Source organism: Aythya marila (assembly GCF_965140915.1).
Source record: "Aythya marila genome assembly, chromosome: 5".
Classification (NCBI taxonomy): Eukaryota; Metazoa; Chordata; class Aves; order Anseriformes; family Anatidae; genus Aythya; species Aythya marila.
Window position 1 is genome coordinate 61,164,838 of NC_139046.1, and position 21,322 is coordinate 61,186,159.

General features: G+C 35.0%; 1 protein-coding gene across 1 annotated transcript in view; it reads right to left on the minus strand.

The window, feature by feature from the left end:
- The window catches only part of INSC (INSC spindle orientation adaptor protein), a gene marked incomplete at both ends in the record, with an annotated part of 120,480 nt that overhangs the window by 46,616 nt on the left and 52,542 nt on the right, over window positions 1-21,322 (minus strand). The window contains 5 exons of the mRNA XM_082762505.1: window positions 5,237-5,362; window positions 11,374-11,487; window positions 14,050-14,173; window positions 15,686-15,738; window positions 16,218-16,563. Of these exons, the coding sequence (XP_082618631.1) occupies window positions 5,237-5,362; window positions 11,374-11,487; window positions 14,050-14,173; window positions 15,686-15,738; window positions 16,218-16,563 (763 nt within the window). The remainder of the gene's footprint in view (window positions 1-5,236; window positions 5,363-11,373; window positions 11,488-14,049; window positions 14,174-15,685; window positions 15,739-16,217; window positions 16,564-21,322) is intronic.

Genomic DNA, 21,322 nt, shown 5'->3' on the forward strand with positions numbered 1-21,322 from the left:
AATCCAAAAATCTATGACATGTAGGCCACCAGCTAACTTTAAAAGTGGTTAAAGGGTGACCAAAGCCCTCATAATCAAATCACTCTCAGTGATTTTCACTTGTCTCATCCTTCAGCTACACAAACCTCAGTTGTTTTAGCAGCTAAGAATTAATGCAACAGATTACTTCATTCAGCTCTAATCACCTTGAGCTTTCAGTTTCAGATAATAGCGTCAGTCAAAACCACAGTAACTTCATTTCAGACTCAACATATATCAGCTCATATTCACCCAAAACCTATAAACAAGTTGTATTTTTCAGTTCTGTAATAAATATTTTACTTATTTCCCAGTAAGAGCTCACTGACAAAAGTCCCTTTCTCATGATTGACAGACTGCATGCCTGTAACAGAAATTATTAGAGCATTGTTGTTCTTAAAAATCAGACTGGTTTCTTTGTGAACAATAGATTTTTGGTCACTCATATTTAAGAAGTCTTCAAGAAATTTTTATTTTCCCAATCTCAAAAAATTTTACACTTTCCCCCTTCTTTAGATTCTTTTTCTGGAAGTAAGTCATTTGATTTAATGTGCTTTGAATAAAGGATTCAAAGCAATTTATAAACTATGTCTAGGCAATTTTACTTAAAGCACAGAAATAAAGGTTTGTTACTTGTTAAAGATTTAAAAAAAAAAAAAAAAAAAAAAAAAACTTTATTAAAGTAACAACTGTTGCCACCAGTCTCTCTGGAATATCTTCTCTTAATGAATGGATTCCAGGTGCCTTGCTTTCTAAACTAATTTAAATAGTGCAAGCAAATTTACACTGCAGTATTAATTCATTTAAGCAGCTGCTTAAATTAATATTTCTGTAAATCATTATTTTTGTGGTAGTTACACCTTGATCTAGGCCCCAGCTGAGTTTCAGCTTTTTAATGTAATAATGTTTCACAGGCATAATAAAAATTGCAGCACATTGTACCGTTTTCTGAGCTAACTGCATTCTTTTATTGCAGCAGGAAGTTTACCTTTGTAAAGATGATGTAACTGATCTCCAGCAAAGAACATAAATTCAAAAGCTGTAGCTTCTAACACCAGTCAAGAAGCATTGTATAGATAGATGCAAAGCACAGAAACTGCCAGAGTCTTCAGCCTTTAGTGAGGCTTCGTATCAGCATATATACAGGAGACTCATTGTTCCAACAACCCTACAAAACAAGGACCTAATGCAACCTCAGGAAGTGAAAGGGTTGAAGAAATCCTTTAGGCAAATGATGTGCTAAGATGTATGGTTGTTATTCAGATACCCCTTTTCCAAGAAAGGCTACTACATGTTAAAGGCATCTTCAAATTTTTGTCTTGATACTGAATGTGAATTTTAAAGTAGAGTTATTCATAATGTAAACTGCAAGATAAGATTATCAGACATACCAAGATAACGATTTTATTTACCTTAAGTTTCATTAAATACACATGTTAATCTAGCCAAACTCCATGCCTGCAACAGTCCTTCCTGCGTGAGAATCCTTCCTACATGGAAACCAAGTTGACGTAAATCAAGCTGAGCTTTCAAAGCACGTTGTGCGTAGTCCAGATATTCTTCCCTCTAGAAACCTCAAGTGCACTTGTTGAGAACCAATCTCCTACTAAATCATTCTACTTCTGTCCTAAACATCACCAGGGCTGGACACACAAATAGGTCTGCATGTATAGTACTAACACTGTTCTTCAGTTTCCACTCATGCTCACCTCTCTGTTTTTTAGAGATTTTTTGTATTAACTATTAGGTCAGTGTTATCTGTAATATGTATGATTTTCTGTAGCATCCATTATCTGTACTATGCATCATCTTTTTGCTTAAATTCTAGCATGTGTGAACCAAGAGTAACCATCCTTTCCAATACGGTGAGCTTTCTCCTAAAAACTGTGTGTTCAAAGGCCACATGAGAAATAACAAAGCTCTCTTGGGTACAAGGACAGGTAGCTGAGGAATAATGAGAAGGATAAAAATTCTGATCACTTCTTACCTGTCTGCTCCTCTCTGAATGGGACTGCTCAGGCAGCTGAGACCCGAGAATGATCACTACTGGTGTAGCAGTGGATTAGTAAGTTAACATGTACTGAACAAGTAGACGTTCTAAAGCAGTTTGAAGCAGCAACTACTACGTGTGGAACACAGGTTACATAGATCTCAATTTATTTACACACAGTGCTCAAAGTAAAGGGACTTCTTTGTTATCTGTCTACATTAAAAGCCTATTTTGTTACTGTTTTGTTCCTGGAGCTCTGTACCTCAATGTACAACAAAGTACATTCTGTACATTTACAGAAGTCAAAAAAGTACTTGTAAGTGGAATAATAACTATTATAAACTGGTATTTTAACCAACTGATTTTACATTACTGTAAATATAGCCAAGTAGATTCATCTGAAAAAGCTAGTCATCGCAACAACTATGCAGTAATTGTAATTAGAGCAAAGATAAGCTTGTTTATCACAATGAAGTAATGTTTTTTTCAAGGGTGCTGTAAGAGAATAGTGCAGATATATATCTTTAAAGATGTGTGACTGGAAAGAACAATAATTATTCTTGAAAATTTTTGAGAAAAATATGCCTTCTTAAAATGGGCAGTTTTCTACATCTTTAGAAATGAACAGTCAGTTCATACTTTCCCTTCACTAGTTAACCAAGACAGTATTTCCACAGGAAAGCCAAAAATTCACTCAGGACAAATGGTTTAAACCCTGTATAGAAGTTACTCACATTACATCTACACTAATTATAGAGAAAGCTTAATATTCAGTTATCTTTAAATCCAGGAAAAATGTTAAAACTCTCTGCTTCCATTGCCTAGTAAACATCTTACTGACTTAATTTTCTCAATAACTGTCTACTTTAACACAGATGTTCTTGTTACCCTGCCTTGCTAGAAAACTGGCAAGATGAAAGAGCAGTGGATAAATAAACAATATTCCTAATGTCTATAGTAATTAAGCACTGCAATTACTTCAGAAAGGACACCACCTCCTTTTAGCCCACCTCCTAGATAAACGTTCCATTAGAAATGATAGCTCTTGCTGTTTTCTTTTAAGTAGCCTTCTAAACACTTTAAAGGCTGTGAAATCTAATTAAAAATACAGAAGGGAGTGAGGTGTTTTCTTATTGGTGGTGGTGGTGTTTGTTTTTAAGTTGTTTGGAAGTGGGCGGGGAGTGTTTTTTAAAATCTTGTATTACCTAATCTGAATTGCTTGAACGGCAAGCTTTATTTGTTTGAATGAAGTTTATCATTAAAAATCCAGTTCAAATTGCACTGATGTTTTAATGCACTAGGTGGCATAATGATATTCACATTAGAGCAAATTAAATGCTTCACTACTATCCGCATACATAGCTGAATAATAGAGGTAGCCCTTTTTGTCAGATAAGAAATGGTAATTTTTGTAACAACAGAAATGCTAATATTGATAATCCTCCTTTTTGTTTTTTTGCAAGAGTACTTCACATTTTTAAAAGAATAAAATCATTCTTATTTAAAGACAATATTAAAACCCAGTGTGGTGTTCATGTCAAAATACTGGTCCTCTCATTTAGTACGCTTTCCATTAATTCACTATGATCAAAACATGATGTTTATTCTAAATACACGTACAAGAATGGTGCAAAATAACAAAAAAATATTTCCTGCATGCTATCCTCCCTCATCTCAATAAACTGGAAAACCTGGGCCCTCATCAGCTGAAAGATATTTACAGATGACGTAGCATTGTACTGGCCTGTGTTGTTCCAATTCTAGTAGCACTTGGAGGGACATTAGCTTCATTTAGAGAAAAGTTCTTTGTTTCTTTTGATGTGTGAAATATCCTATTCTCCCTGCAAGAAACCCAGACATGTACTGGACCAACTAAACATATGTATCCTAAGGAACACAATTTTAGGCAAAAAAGTTGACAAAGTGATATCCAAATAGTCCTGCTATGAATCTTTACCTGTTCAGTCAGATGAGTAGGGTTAATGTCCAGCCCCTCATATTCACAAAGATGTTCTAAGGACTGAATGCCCAGGTGAAAGTGAACTACTGAAATCAGTATTAAGGATTTCCATTAAAAAATCCTTTACACACTACTTCATTCCTGATTGTGACAAAGTTTACCTTGAGCAACTTTACTTGTGGCCAACATTAGAGCATATCAAAAGACATACAGGCTTGAGAGTTATCACTTTTTCTAGGACTCGTTTCATCAGCTTTGATATGGGTCACATTAAATGCATGTTGACACTGCCAGGAATTGGACCAGGTGAGTTTAATCAATCTTTTCCATCTCTAACTCTATTAATTCCACTATTATTTTGGACATAATGAAAGATCCTTTTAGACTGATTCTGGTGTCAGTCTGAACTAGCATTATGTCAAAAAAAATTTAGGTCATCTTCATTTACTGTAAGCTCAGAGACTTGCTTTTTGCTGCAGATGTTCTGCCATAGTTTGCTTGAATTCTGGGCGCTAAATTACAAGATACGTCAATGTAAAGTGGCAGTGAAATCATTTATCATTAACTTGAAGAGGCCATTATTCAGCTGTGGAAGATGACTGTTACATGAAATGCAGAAGGATGAGATCATGATTTAGTGACCAGGAGAAGTGTTCATTTTCCAAAACAGCAATATATAACAAGAGTGAGAAAGGAATAAAGTATAAGCAGTTGATACAATTTTATATGGATAATGTTTTGATGTTGTCCCTCATGGTTAAAATTGGCTTTTATGAGACTTGTTGCTGATTAGCAGACTTTTTTTTATTGGATGACTTCTATATCTGTCCCGCTTCTTTCTGTGAAATCACAACTCCCACAAGTTAGCTCAGTACCACAAGCAGATAACCTACCTGAGTGTCAGAAAAAGGATTAAAATTGGTATGAAGCTTAGAGTCCAGTAATTATTATTTCCACAAGTGTTTGGCATGTTGTTTTTTTGTTTGTTTGTTTGTTTAGTTTTGCTTTGGTTTTGACGTGGTCACTAGCATATTTGACTGCTTTATGAAATTATCTTCTCTTAGAAAGCCTTTTTGTGTAAACAGCTGAATAGGATAATGTTATTGCTGGGACTAATTTTGTAAAGACTGAAGATGTGTTCAGTACAGAAAAAGTGAGCATAGAATGAAGCACTGTATCAAATACCACAAAGTTATCAATTTCTAGAAGAGATTAAAGGTGGGACTTCTTTTTTTGATGCAGTCAGTAAAAAATGCTGAAATGCCTACCTTTTCCAGCTGGTGCATCCCTTCCTCTACACAACAAATGGATGCCAATGTTCTCAGTGTCTGGGGATAAAGGCATCTGAAACAATCTTGGCGACAGATCTTAAAAAGAGCAACTACACCTCCTTCCTGCGGGGGAAAAGCAAAAGTCATAAAAGCAGCACTGAATGCTTTTCTAGTATTTAAATGAGATTGTCATAGGGGGAGGGGTAGATTCCTTTAGTAATTTATCTAAATTAGCTATCATCAAAACACCAACAAAGAGGATGTTAAGCTCACACAGAGAACTCAAGCTGATTAATGCTTATACACTTAATAATGAAAAAGTAATATAGCCTCAGTGGGGGGTGTACTTAAGTGACTGACTTTTACCAATTACAAGCACAATTTAAATTAAACTTGACATTCATGTGAAAATGACAAAGATTGGAGTGATATTTAATTGATAGTTCAACCATATGCTATTAGTTTAAAATAGATTTGTTAGCAAATATTTCACATTCCTCTACATTTCTGATACCCATGCAGTATTTGCCTATTGTTAAAATATGAAAGTGATCACGTGGCTGAAGAGCTACTGAAAATGTCAAAATAGGTGTCAAGTTATACGAAGATATGTAATCCATATACTCATCATCTAGCATGTAAAACTTATGTTCTTACACATTTTTCTTTAGATATGGCATATAAAAAAAAAAAAAAAAAAGGGGGGGGTGTATATACATCCCTATAGTAGCAAGCCTTCTTAATTTCCAATATAGCACATAAACATGTAAATATTAACGAAGGCCACATAATAAATGAAAAGATAAATATATACTATACATGCACTTCACTTTTTTGATGGATTGTGTTACCTAAAAATGTTATGCCATCAAGTAGACTACAGATACAATATATTACATACAAGCAAACACAGTGAAAAAGAAAGCATTCAAAATATTAATCACAGATGAAAGATCTTGGTCTAAAATATTCAGATTGCAAGACTGAAATAATTTTAAATGGAGTCATGGACCAAGCGTAATATACACTCTTCAGTTTAAGACTGCTTAAGTAGCATCTATATAAAAATATCTTTCAGATCTACTGGAATAATTTTTCTCCTAACAGTTTGTTATTTGGAAACTCAACAGGTTGTGTTGACAAAATCTCAGGAATACAATTCAGAACTATTTCCATATTTTTGTACTATCTCTGCTGGAATATAGTAGAGCATAATAGATTAAGCTAATCTGTTCGGTTTAACAAAAATAGATACCAATTTAAAATAAAATTAGAATTAGACAAAATTAACACTTCTATATTTTCAAGATAGAATTTTATGTCTTCGCATACATGTGTCATTTCTATGAAATCAGTGAAAATAGTAAATTTAGTAAGGCTTGCTAAGAGTAAAATTATTTGTGGAATTGTAGGAAGTGCACATATATCTGTTATTTTATGTCTTGTATTGCTATATATAACCTGCTGCATGCAGACATTTCTTTTCAAATAAAAGGCAGTACACCAACAAGAAAAACTGTCATTTTTTCATCCACAAAAGGATATTGGTATTTCACCCATGTAGTAATTAAACTATTTATTAAAAATTATATAGAAAAGACCAAGTACAGCATTGTCCCCAAAACAGAGGTAATTAGGATTTCTTGAGTCTTACTGTTAGACTGAAAGTCCTCACAGTTTAGTGGGATCAGAGAAGATCTGATTCTCTAGTTTGGTTATAATAAGCAGAAGTTTGTGGATGACACTAGTAAAGCTCAAGTAAGATTGGCACATTAGCTTCAAGCTTTCTTTATGACAAATGGGTGCCTTGCTTTTTCCTCTGATGGACAGGAAGCGATTTATCACTGCATTTGTCAGGAGGAGATCCAAACTGCTTATTTTGTGTGCTGAATGCCATTACCAAGTTGTAAAATGTTGATCACAGGTAATGAATCTAGAGAGCTGTAAGCGAAATAGGCAGGAAATACTGTGCCTGACTCTGTGGCTTGTCAAAAGCACCCAGCTGCCCTAAACTTTACTGGAATCTCAGCATCCTCCAGAAATTATTCACCTTTATCTAAGTTTGTCACCTGTGCCTTTTGCAAGGATGACAGAACTACTCCATCTGATAGGAATAAATATAAGTTGGTCAAATGGGTAAACAGTTCCATCCAAAGAAACCTAACAGCACTGAGTTTTGCTTGCTTTGGAGCTTAACTTGCAGTACACCTTTCCAAAAGCTCCCAATATATCTAAGTGTGCTTTTATTTATCCTTTGCAAACTTTTGGTTAAGAACTGGAATTGCCAAAGTAACACATTAAACGTTGCTCTTGTGGTAATGCAAGTTTCATTCAGAACAGGCTTCGCATACTTTTTTCAATGACAGGACAACTTGCTTTAATGTTTGATGACCTATTTCTCTCCTATATTGGATTAGTAGGAATTCAATTTCCTGGAGACATTCCTGAGATGCAGTTCAGAAGGACTAGCAGTAGATAACAAAATCACCTGAAATACAATTGCAAGTATGTGAGGGAGGTCATGAGTATAAAAAGTCACACTGTGCACGGGTTGAGTGAATAAAGAAAAAAGGCATCCAGCTCTAAGGAGTAGTATTTTGCAGGTCCAGCCTTACATGACTCAAAATACAGCAAATTCCCATCAAGCCTTTCCTTGGGATGGAGGACAACATTTGTTACTAGCTCTAAAGAAATTTTCTTAATATATACTTGCTAGAAATGGAACTGATATATAAATGATTTGCTGCACACCCCTATAGACCTCAAACATTTAGGCTCAGCTACTCCAAAGAAAGGTGTGATAAACAGCTATGGTATATTTGTTTTACTGCAAATAAATACTATCTGCATTTTTGCCTATCTCTCATTAGAGACTATTAATATACTATCTAGTCCAATAAAATTAGGATTACACTAATCGATCAGTGAAATAGATTTATGAATACTTTTTTTTTTTTCTGTATTACTATGCCCCGCCTTTTATTTCAACTCTGAAACTCTCATTTTTAAGGATTCTTCTGGCTGTCATGAAGATTAATCAATTTAAAACCAGTCTACTTCAAACAATGCTAATGTTTTCTACAGGTGCTTAAGTACATGCAAAATTTGCCCATGGAAGCTGTGCATGCCCCATCCCTGGAAGTGCTCAAGGCCAGGCTGGATGGGGCTTTGAGCAACCTGGTCTGGTGGGAGGTGTCCCTGCCCATGGCAGGGGGTTGGAACTGGATGGCCTTTAAGATCCCTTCCAATCCAAGCCAGTATGTGATTTATTTTATTTTATTTTAAGATCTTATGATCTCGTAACATGAAGGTAAGAATTTTAACCAAAACAATAATTTGCAAGTTTTAAAATGAGAGATTCTGGGATCAAGTCTCACAGACATAATGCTATAAAGATTTTATGAATACACCCCTGCAATGGATGCAGCCCTAGACAATGATCCAAGTTAGTCACATCGTTTTATGCTTGTATGTCAGGAGACATGAGAGGATTTTTAGGAACATTTGCTTCCAAATGTAGGAAACTGATCCACAGGCAGAAGCTTGATTAAAACAGTTTTTTTGTGACTGGTAGTTGCTACAAATGTTGCACTGGCTCTTCCTCTCTTCGTTTTCTCTTTTTGCATTTAAAATATCTAAACTGATGGAGTTTCCATTATGCTGCCACCATCATAGACAACAGATGCACATGACATTGTTTAAAACTCGCATCACATCATTGATTTTTCTTTTAGCTCAGAATTCAAGGATTTTTATTAACGTTATTATTTACGTTTCTTCTTTCTTCCTTCATTTCTTATGTTGTCCTTGCTACTACTCATTTATGTTAGAAACCATCTTAGCCTTTTAACTTCACACAGAGAACAACTAGCTGGCTTGACAGTGTGAGACAACATGACTCTTCCACAGTAGATTTGTTACATGCTGAAAAAAATAATTAACATCTATATTTTAACTTTGACTGCAAAGCCCAAAACAGTTTCCAGTGAGTCAAAGGATGCCTCCAGGTACAGTAAAACTATAGGTGGCTTTTCAGCAGAGGATGTTTTAAAAAGCAGAGACATTTTAAATTTTGGTAACAGTGTTAGCAGGGGGAAGGAAAGGAAGGAGAGAGACGATTGAAAACCTTACCAAGATGTAAAGCAAGAAACCAGTTCCAAGTAGCTTTTCAAAATTAACATGGTTCTTGGTTTCATGTCCAAGATTTTGATGTACTATAGAAGCATAATTTATGGCTTAAGGCACAGAAGAACACACTAATACAACAATCAACAAGATCACAGATTGTCACGGAGAGTAAGATTTCAAGTTTGAATGAATAGCTCTGTTGAGTTTTGCTTTCACTATACAAACATTCAGCTTCTGTCTAGGTTTTTTGCTTTGTTTTGTTATTTTTTACAACAATAGCTCTTTAGGAAACTTCTGTATGTATGGGAGGTCTTGAGATCTTTGCAAATATTGAATCCATTCCCATCCTCTTAATAGGTAGGCACAGCATCAGGCTGTTTGTTTTGTTTCTTAATTTTATACATCACCCTGCACTTTCACTGTCATAACTACCTAATCCAAGTGATCAAATGCAAAATTTTGGTCTGTTATTGTTCTTCTGCCAACTTGCTCACAGATGCAGGTAACCAATGTCATACAGAAGGCGAAGGATGATGGTGAGTCCAGACAATTTTATTTCAGTGCAAAGAGCAAACAGATGCACAGGATAGGTGACACAATCACCACTATAGTTTGGCAACCAAACACCACTTAAGGTTCTTTGCATAAGGACATGCATTTCCTCACTTGGAAACGATTTAGTGCATCCTGTGACATATCCATGTAATGATAGTAATAAATTAATTTAGTGATTTATGGAAGGTCAGACTTCATTTCTGATAAATTGAACTGTCTATAGAATTATCATAATGACAAAAAGAAGACAATCAATTTTCTCCAATTTGTAAGTTCTGTACTTCCTCAATACTCAACATTTTAAAATTGTTTTTGGGTACCACTGAGTGGAGCTCAAATACCAATTCAGAAAAAAAATAAACCTCTCATGCTCTTGCATCATCCACTACATGAGTCTACCTCATTCAGAGCCTTAAGAACAGAGTAGTGTTTTTATGGTGCAAATGTCCATCTGTAGACAGAGCAGAAAAAAAAAAAAAAAAAAAAGAATTAGCTGGTGCTATTAATCCTCATCTCCAAGGGGCTGGCATAACACTCCACAAGCAGAAGCTTGGGGAAAATGTTTCCTTCTATACGTACATACTAGGAATTGGATAACCCTATCCTCAACCTCATAAAATGCCTTGCCTTTCTCACTTTTTCAAGATCCAAGTGTCCTCAAAGGTACTCTACAGGGATCGACAGTATCATTGATCTTGGTAGAGTGATGGGTTTATACCCACAGCAAGCATCAACCATTGAATGAGTAAGAGCACATGCTGCCAGAAGTAACCTACACTGCCGTGACAGCCCTGTGTAAAAAGACTTAAGAAAGACATGTCAGAAAGAATTAAAAGGTTCCTGTTCCTTTGCTTGCCCACACAACTTTAGTCTAAATCCCTCTTCTGTAATATTCAGAATTATCAGCATTAGTTGGGCACTTGAAACTTCCATTTTGCTTGTTTTTTGGTGACTAAGTGAACGATGCCACCTGAGCTGCAAGAGTGCATACACCTCAAGAGAGGAGAGAGAGAGGCAAGAAAAAAAAAACAAAAAACAGCAGCTTTCCAGTGCCTCAGAGATTATCAAGATTGCATAGCCAGGCCTTCTATAGCAGTACCTGGAGGGAGGAAAACAAGTATGGACATAAATTGAAACAAGAAAAGATCCAGATAGATGCTGAGAAATACCTACATCAAGAACCATCAACTGACAGACTTCTTGCCTGCTATCTTCTGTCTTTTATGTGTTCAATTTATTTATAAAACAATAATAATAATAATAATAATAATAATAAAGTTTCTCAGATTTAAGTTTTGTTGTTCTTTAACGTAGATTTTATCAGTCTCCTGAAATACAGAATTTCATCTTGTCCTGTACATTTCAAAACTCACCACCACTAGTATGTTAAGTAAAATAACCCACTTGTATTACTATTTTTTACTCCAAATTAATCCATACATTCCCCTTACCTTAGCTATGATGCGGCAAAGGTGAGCACCTTCCTGGGTAAGGCTGAATAAATTATTAATCGCCGACTCAGTGATGTACACACTATCCGACAAATCTATTTGCCTCAGTAGGTTCTGTGTGATATAAGACAGTAAAACACAGTTACTTCCAATGAAAAACGTGAGTATTATATTTAAGATGAGATGGACCAGAAAGTCTAGTCCATTTAATCCATACCATTTTCCTTCTCACCCAGATAAACCAAAAGCAAAGAAAAGCATGGGCAGGAGTCAGATCAATCATATTTTAACATATTTGCTATCACATTTAAATAGATGTAAACAAGAATAGTAATATTTCAAAATAAATATGATCAGAGTAAGAAAACAGGTATTTGTTTGAAACCTTTTAATAAAGAACTCTGCAGTTCAGTAAATTATTATTAGATTTGGCCTGGAATTGAACTAAAAACTTGTGAAGGCAACTAACTCTCTCAGTGCAGAAGATGTATCACAATGTGATAGAGGATTTTCACATTATTTATTAGCAATATTGCCTTACTCTTTCTAACACAACTTACTAAGGCTCTATGATCATCAGTAGTCTTAGTTAAAACGGAAGAGTGTCACTGATCAATAACAGGAATACTCAGAGAGCAATCGTTTATTTCACAAATATATGAAATAGGTTAAATATTTTATCTTTGTAAATAGTTATCTTGCTTTTGTGTGTGTGCCCTTGCAACTGCACAGATAAACACAGCTGCTGGTAGAACACAGCTTAATTTTATTCTTTGAAAGCACATAATCATTAGAAGAAGAATTGTTAGAAGGAGGAAGATAATCATTTACATATTTAACACAACTTTGAAATAAATGCAAAGAAATATCCCAGATTTTACACTATTATTGATATAAAGCTCAGTAATCTTCCTTTTCAGACGCTGTGTTCTTCCACACTTCACATCTCCCTTTAGGAAAATTCTTTTTTAAAAGACATAACTTACCAGTTCACATTATTATATGAATCATTTTCATGAATAAATCCCAACACACTGATTGGAACATAAAGCTCTTGAGTAAATAGTCATAGTCTCTCACCTAAAGAGTCTGCTCCAGTGTGGTCAACTATCCACAGACAATGTGGTTGTATAGCAGAAGTGAGTATGACTAGGTGGTTCAGAAAACTGCTCTTATTATGTTTTGTTTTGTTTTTATAGATGACCTCTCTCCCAAGTCATCAACAATAGGAATATAGATTGGATGGTGCAGAACCCTGCTCTCTTAAAATATATGGGGATTAGGGATCAGGATTTAATGTGTCAGTAAGTGTCAAAGTATTCAACCAGAACTATTCACAGTCTACAACTCCTCTTCAGATTAAAGGGAATAAGCATCAAAACAACCGAATTTGCAATATGCAGTTATTTATGCACTTAAATTCATATGACGCATTTCATGTAGTTCTCATAAATCCTAACCAAAGTGCATTAGCACATAGCTTGTTAGCTTGACTATAATTCTGCAAATATATTCTGGAGACTTTCAATTCCTAGCAGTGATCTTTTAAAACTATAGGGGATGTTTCTGAAAGAGACACACATTTTTCTGCAATCTTAAAGCATCAAGGTACATTAGAATTTAAACAATACCATATAGTGATTTTGCTTCAGCACAGTAATAAATACTGTTTAACTATTTCCTTTTTAACAAGCTTTTTTTTTTTTTTTTTTCCTGCTCAAAGTTTCAGCATAACATCACCTCTAAGACATATACACATGATTTGAGCATAATTAGTTGGGATTTCTTGGTTGTTGTTGGTTTTGAGGAAGCTGGTACAAGGGGATAGCTAATAAGATCTCAAGAAACTAGTTTAAGTCAAGACAGATTGGTTAGACTTACAGGTTATTACCTCAAGAATGCTCTAATGGAAAAAATTTAGAGCATCTGTAACTTCAGCTTAATTACTCAGTGTGTTTATCTACATGTAATCACCACTAAATGTACACATCATGCCTGCAATGCTTCTGGAAGGTTATACATACATACACACACAGACTTTGCTCTCATTGGTCCTCACACTATGGATGAAGGAATTATTCAAAAACTAGTGGATGGTTATGAATTGGATTTTTTTTTTTTTTCTACCACATACATGTAAGAGCTTATTTTCTGTTTTGATGCAACAAGAAAGCTGATAGTCATATATTGTATCTTATCACTACTTCCTAGAGTCTAAGATATGGTTAAAATGTCTGGTGTTGAAGATGTTCATATGTATATGTATATGAACATCTTCTAGACATTTTAGCTTTTAGTAAGAACTGTCAAGAGCAGGATAGACTTTGTGTGTGTGCGTGCATGTGTGTGTGTGGTTTCTAAAGAAAAGCAGTATCTGCAGGGAGGGAAAAGAAAAATGGGTCCAAAGGTCTAATAAAGTATGCATTGTCCAGAGGTTATCTCCCTTGCACTGAGAGACACCTATCAGGAATGATAATTAACATAGTGAGCCACAAGATCATTTTGTTTGGAATACAAATCAGGTGAACATGCACCTAAATCTCTTTACAAGATAACTGAATTACCAATCAGAAGTTTGCTGAAAACAGAGCTGTAATTATCAATGTTCTCCCTCAAGGTTCAACAATTTGATAATACTTTTTTTTTTCTTTTTTTTTTTAAACTCTGTAGACTAACCTGTGCCTCATGTGTTAAAACCAGCTCTATCAACTGGCCAAAATACTGAGCAACAGTAGTGAGCGTTTCATTAACACAGGATTTCATGGAGCTCAGCATCTGTTCATCCTCAGTTTGTATACACCTAAAAAGAATGGGAAAGGGAAGAAATGAAGAAAAATGAGATCCAATTGTTTTACAAACAATTACAAACAAAGCAATTGTTTTAAGCTGATTGTCACAGGTGAGCTCTCTGTGTTGTAACAGCACATTAAAAACATGGATGTAACAAGGATTCAGTTGTTCACATGAGTACACCATCTTTTTGCCATTAGCATCACACCAGAATATCAAAGCTTTGTCTGCACATGGTAAGAATAACACCAAAGATTAGTGTTGGACAGTAATGACTGACACAGACTGCACGCCAAATTTTGCTGCAGATGCTGTGTTTATACTAGTGTAACTCTGCTGTTTTCCACTGATGCTTTTTGTTACAGTCACTCTAGAATGCTTTCATTTCAGCTGCAGCTGTGCATATCCATATTTCCTGATGATAAAAGTGCGTTATATATATATTTTTTTTTTTTTTTAATTTTATTTTTTTTTGTCCTAGTATAATGAAAGCAGGATAAGGGCACAAAACGAATGCATGTCCAGAATAATGACTAGAGATAATTTAAATTTAAAGAACAAATTCAAAAGTTAAGCCTTCTATGAACAAAGATGACACACAGCAAGTTTACAGAGTTGGTGTAACTATCCTGTAACCTATGATACTTGCCAACTGAAGAAACACGATAAAGATGGAAAACATTACACAATTCAAATTAATTAACTAGTGTTTCCACACACAAATACATTACTTTAAATTGTCAAAATATATTACACCTCGGCAGGCCACTAATGGAAGATACGGATTGGTTGATCAGTGCTTCCATCTACACAGTATGTTCCCTTCTATAGGTTGCCTGTCTTTCACCTACCTATATTAACATTTTCAAACAGAAAAGGAGGGAAAGGGTTAATGGAGACAGACACTACAGGACTGGGGATCTCATTAAATGTATGTGTAGAATATAAGAGCAAAGTTTGAGCTGTGTGAGTTTGAGAAAAATAAATAAATAAATATTCCTTGCTTATAATTAGATGGTGTCTTTCATTTTTTAGTGTCAGAATTCCAGCATGCATGGAGCTAAGTAAACCAATAAATGCAACTTAAAGGAATGCATATTTTTGTGATTTTGTGGGTTTGATTTACTAATGTGGGTATTCACACAGAGGTACATTTTGTATGATAATCTCACACTAAATTTTTCATGGAAGCTGAAATCTTGGTTCCATAGAACTCAATGGGAGTTTTGTCATTGATATAAACAGACTTTCTCCCTTAATGCCTAAAAGCTCTGAAAAATCCTCTCTCACAGTGTTATATTTATGCCATGCTCCTAGTACAACAGCAGATTCCATCTTTCATTAGGATACATTTTAGATAAAAGCAGTTCACTTCACACACTGGGGGCTAACACTCAAACTCTTTCAGAATTGCAGTTCAAATGTTTGAAGATTTTGCTGGATTTGTACTTCCCATTATTATTCTACGTAATAATAAAAAAGCAAAATGAATATTTCAAACAAAAAAAAATAAATAAATTACCTTTCTGTAAATGCTGTAAATTCTGAACACTTGTCTATTAAAAGTTTTTCCAACTGCAGAGAGAGAAAATGTTATTTTAAGTAATGATACATATTTGCTTTTTAAAAATAAATAATGCTTGTTCATGATAATTAGGTAAAAACCCTTCGAAACTGTATTATTTCAGATGAACACAATTTTCCTACTTTTCTGAATAAAACAAGTAGAGATAAAAATGAAGGTTAAAATGTATCATTTTCTAAATCTTAAATGCAAAGGAACTCACTGATGGGGCATTTAATTATTTCAGTCTGGTGGTCACTGAAAACTAAATTTTCTTCAGCAAAATTTGTCAATATTATCAACACTCAGAATCAGGCCTATGACAAAATAGATCCATAATGAGTCAAAAATGCTTCCATAGACAAAAGAAATTTAAACATCTTCAGCAAGAGGTGTTGCGTGTAAGAATTTCTTATCAATTGTTTAAAGAAAGTTGCAGTTATTACAATTAAAAAAAAAATAAGACAGAAGACAAGTAAGGCATTACTACCTGGTGCATTTCTTCTGAAGAACTTCTCGTAAATGTGTTGTACTCATTTATCATGGAACGTACATGACAATTGACTCTTACTGTCATGCTGTGGACTCTTTGCCATCTGTTCTTCTCTAGTTTTTGAGCAATCCTGGTCAACTCTGTGCTTATGATCCAAGCTCTTTTTAACAGCAGCTGTAAGTTATTGCATGTGCTATACTGTGAGGAAAGGATGAGTTCATTTTGTTCATCCTTCTCAACGCTGATTGGTTTGGACTGGAGAATACACATGCATTCACAATCTGTCATCAGCTTCAAATCTTCCATCCATCGCTGAACGGAGTCCACCTGAATTAAATGCATGCTGGATAGTAAAGAAAGAAGGAAGAATAAGGTGAAACAAAGTGATCCTTAGAGTAATGATCAGCAATAAAATACTAGTACATCTAACTATCAGGTTGCATTTGACTGACAAAAAGCAACAGATTGAGCAATTTGCTTGTAGTATAACACAGAACCATGCTTTGCATTCTATTCCAAAGAAAAACTTTGTGTTTCTGATCACCTTTACATCACACACCATGCCACAAAATTATTAGAGAAAAATGATCAGAGAATAAAGATGACTAAGCAGAAGTTTAGATTGTAGTTTGGGGAGAAAACAGTTCTACAGTTTCTTGTAAATTCAAAGTTTGATACAATGAAGTAGCAATGTTCTGAGTGTGTTTGCTTACTCCTTATGGGACTGTTAACATTTTCTAGACATTTCACCTGTTACTTTCTCACTGAACAGGCAAGTTTTACCTTGCAGCATCTTTTCAAAGCCCTTTACATCCACTCTGACACAGCCAAACCAAGAGAGCTAATGATGCTGTCAGCAATATTGGTTTCTGCCATAACATAATCCCTTAAACCTCAGCTGAACTCTACTTCCCAACCAGTCCTTTATCTTTCCCTGCGCTTCTCACTGCTGTCTGTACAATGTGCACATTTAACTACCAAAGCACATTTTTGCACTAAAGCAAACATGCTGGGAAACAATGAGGCTGAAAGAACTCAGGTATACCCTGAAGCAAGGCAACAAGCCTGCATTTTGTGCACTTGCACCCTCTGGCAGGGATGCAATTAGCAAAGTGTGGTACCCTAGGCAGCAGTAGTGCTGAGCTTGTCTTTGTGACTGTTCCCAAATTCCCCAGAGACTCAATGCAAGCACTCTGATCCCTTTGCCTCCCTGGCAATTTGCCTTCTCTGTCAAAGGCCTGGCTGGTCCCTCACTGCCTTTTGCAGAAGGCCTGGGAGCCTGCACTTGTGCAGCTGTGTATTTTGACTCTCACCTACCACACCTAAGGCTGGAACTCCACTTCCTTTTGTGGAAGAAAGCTCCCCAAAGAAAGAGCATCACCTCTGCCAAGGCATTCCACCTGACCCTTGCTTTAAAACCTAGGACAGAACACTCTCCATGTCCAGAAATCAGTCTTTTTTTTTTTTTTTTTCCAGGTTTAATAGTAGGCCCAGATTATTTCAGTTTGTTTTCCCCTTCCCAATCCTCAAAAGAGAGTATATATTAACCTTGTAGTTAATATATATGTGTAAACATGGAAAATGCACATTTAATGCATTTCTAATATAAATAGTAGATATATAAAAACTGAATAAATACACCATTGTATAGAGCTAAGGGAAAAAGATGAGTTTTTAAGAAAAAAAAAAATGTAATTTATTTTCAAATTTCTTGAATTTTCCTCATCTTCAACCAAAAGCTTAAAAGATGCTCTATATGTTGGTCACTGGAATCAGGATAAATGAATGATACCATGACAATATCACAGGCCATGCTAACTTTTTTGATCTTGCAACAGGAAAGACTGATTTCATCAATATCTGTCCCCCAGTGGGCCCAAAATATACCTTCTCAATACTATATCACTCACCCATAAAAGCATAGCAGGAGGCCAAGAGTTTGATAATCACTGCAAGTCTCTATGGTATAGGAAATTGATTTTGTACATCTAAAATAGTATCTACAGAATTAATAAACAATCATGACTAGTGGATGTAATGTTAGTATACAAAAAAAAAAAAAATCACAAAAGGAGCACTTTACTAATGGAGAATTTCAGACTTCTGAGCTACAACAAATAAAAAAATATCAATTTTCATCGGCTGCATATTTAGCTTTAATTTTCTGATGGCCCTTCTCAATATGAAATCCTTGAAATTTTTATTCTCTCTTCCTCAAGTGAAAGATGGATTACTAATAAAGGATTCCAAAGAAGTGAAGATGAACGGTAAAGAAGAAGAACTTAAGTGCAAGCAGAAGAGACTGGGCTCAATTATTTTGTCCAAATTTCTGTTGATATCATACAGCTAAATCTGGCATTGTGGTGGAGTACTGTCTACCTTCTGACATGTGCTGGAGTTTTTCCAAGATGCTACATCAGAAAGAACAAAAAGAAAGTTTGTATTATAGCCTCCATTCTTTTAGTCTGGACAGGGACTTATTGCACTCAGCCCCACAGCACTAATGCTGTGTGCTGTTACAAAGGTACATAAAGCCCTACTGTTAGGGCAAAATCAACAACTGCACTAGCCAAACTAAGGAAGACTATGCAGAAGGCCTTTTCAACTACTGTGCTGAACACCAGATGAATTCAAGAAATCCCCTTCCATACCAATAAGGTAATACTGCACAAATTATCAAAATTTATTATATGCATATGGAGTCTCACCTCAAGTATAATTTAAAATAAATCAACAACAAACAAGATACAAGAGATCAGTTGCATTGATCCAATCCGCCTTTCACCACACATGATGAATCTACTTTAAATTTTAAACTTTCCAAACTACTGCTATTTAAGGTGTTTATTTACTCAGTTTTGAACATTATGTAATTGCATTTTATGTTCAATTGTGGCTCACTTTTTTCTTGCTGTGCATAGTCTCCCTATTGCCTTTTTGAATGTGAAGTAAGGTTTCCTAATAGATAAAAAAACTTTAGAACTTTGAAACCATAATTTATATTGGCATGCACTCTTTGCACGCAGTACAGGATAAACTCACTTGACAGAGTAATGTGTTTTTCATTTGTAAAGTACATTATGATAATTGATTAAATCTGTTTAGCGAGCACAGAAACTCCTACGTTATGTTTACATGGCGAAAAAAGCTCAAATAGGTTAGTCAGATAAAACAAGAAATAGAAGCATAGAATCTAGAATATCATAAAATATAGCTCATGTTTTCTTTAATCTCAAAAGGAAATCTTTACTCCAACAAGAAAAAAAAAAAAAAAAAAAAAGGATTATAAACTGTACAAAAAAAAAGATTTAGAAAAAAACTCTTGTTGCTTGCCTCTTTTCCTACTAAAGTAATTGTCAGTAATACAGTAGGGAAATTTATGATATTTTATCACGTGAAATTTAGTATTCTTTAAACTAACCTGGTAGGGAAAAAAAATATTTTTTGCCTTTTTTTTTTTTTTTTCAGACAACCACAGAAAAGTTCCCTTTCTCACTATGTCAACTTTTCTGACATGTTATTCTTTAAATATATTTATATTATGTTTATTCAAATGAAATATATAAATGATTTACTTTTACTCACATCTCCACTTATTCAAAAGGAATCTTCCTGAACATTCAGTACATGAATTTGCAGATTATCTTTTATATATTAAAATAAGGAAAGCAAAATGTGTGATCATTCCTAATTACCTTTCAAAAATCATATTCCAAACTGCATTTACTGATAGCTGAAAACAAGTAGTAAGTTTCTATCTCGTCTCCCATTACTGAAAAAAATATTATGCCTAAAAAATAAAAACAGCCATAATGGGTCAGACCAAAAATCTGTCTAGCCCATTATCCTGCTCCCAACACAGCCATTAGCAGATGCATAAGGAAAGATTACAAGAGGCATGGCAGGAGCTGAGCAACCCCTCCTTCCCATCTTCTGGCAATTAGTGGTTCAGGAACTTCCTAAGCCAAAATACATGTCTGAGCAGGATGTTTTCACAATTCATGAAACAAAAGTAGCCATTAATCCCTTTTTGAACTCAGTTAAACTTTTGGCCTTCACAGCATCTAGGGGCAGCGTCTCACAGTGTTTGATTATGTTTTGTGTGAAAAAGTGTTTCTTATTGTTTTAAACTAACTGCCTGGGGATATTAACACAGGCTCTTTAGTTCTTGTAAGCAAAGAAATACTGAAAGACAGCTCCGCATTCACTTTCTTTGTGTACTTCATTATTTTGTTTGCCCTACCGTATCTCCTGAGTTCTCATTTTCAAGCTAGAGAAATTCAGTTTATCTAGTCTGTCACCATACAGAAATGACTTCGCACATCTGATCAGCTGTTTACCCTTTCCCATATTTTCTAAAAGCATTGCTAGCTATCCTATGACCTTACAAGATGAGATGGCAAGAACAGCACATGATATCCAAAATTCAGGAACATCAGATTTATACATATGAATCACATTTTCTGTGAATTCTTGTTTTCCAAGAATTCCCAAAATTACATTTCTCTTTTACGTGTTTCAAGAGAGCTGTTTCATTTTTTATCTTCCAGAAAAACTACTACTTTTCATTTAGAATCTTTCTTTTTCTTTTTTTTTTTTTTTTTTTCTCACTATTGGAAAAGTTAGTTCTTCTGTATGTATGATGAAAGAGGTGGTTTTTGAGTTCCCTTCTCTTAGCATGCACTATGTTCATTAACATTTAATTTGGTGAGGCATTTTATGTTTTAGTGACTCAATATTGACAGACACTTTAGTGATTTTGTAGTTGCAGTTATTTTGAATTAACCTGAATGATTTTGCATCAGCTGAAGTGGTGTTGATGCATGTAGTGGGTTTATGTGGCAAGGTTTTGGTAGCAGGGGGCCATAGGGGTGGTTTCTGTGAGAAAGATCTAGAAGCTGCCCCATGTTTGGGAAGGGCCCCATTGTTCTCCAGAGCTGAGACAATAAGCGATGTTGTTTTACGCCTCTGTGAGAGCATATGTAAGACGGGAAAAAAAAAACATTGTGCCACACACAGCAGCCAGGAGAGTGAAGGGAGTGAGAGAACAGCCTTGCAGGTGCCAAGGTCAGTGTAGAAGGAGGGGGAGAGGTGCTCCAGGT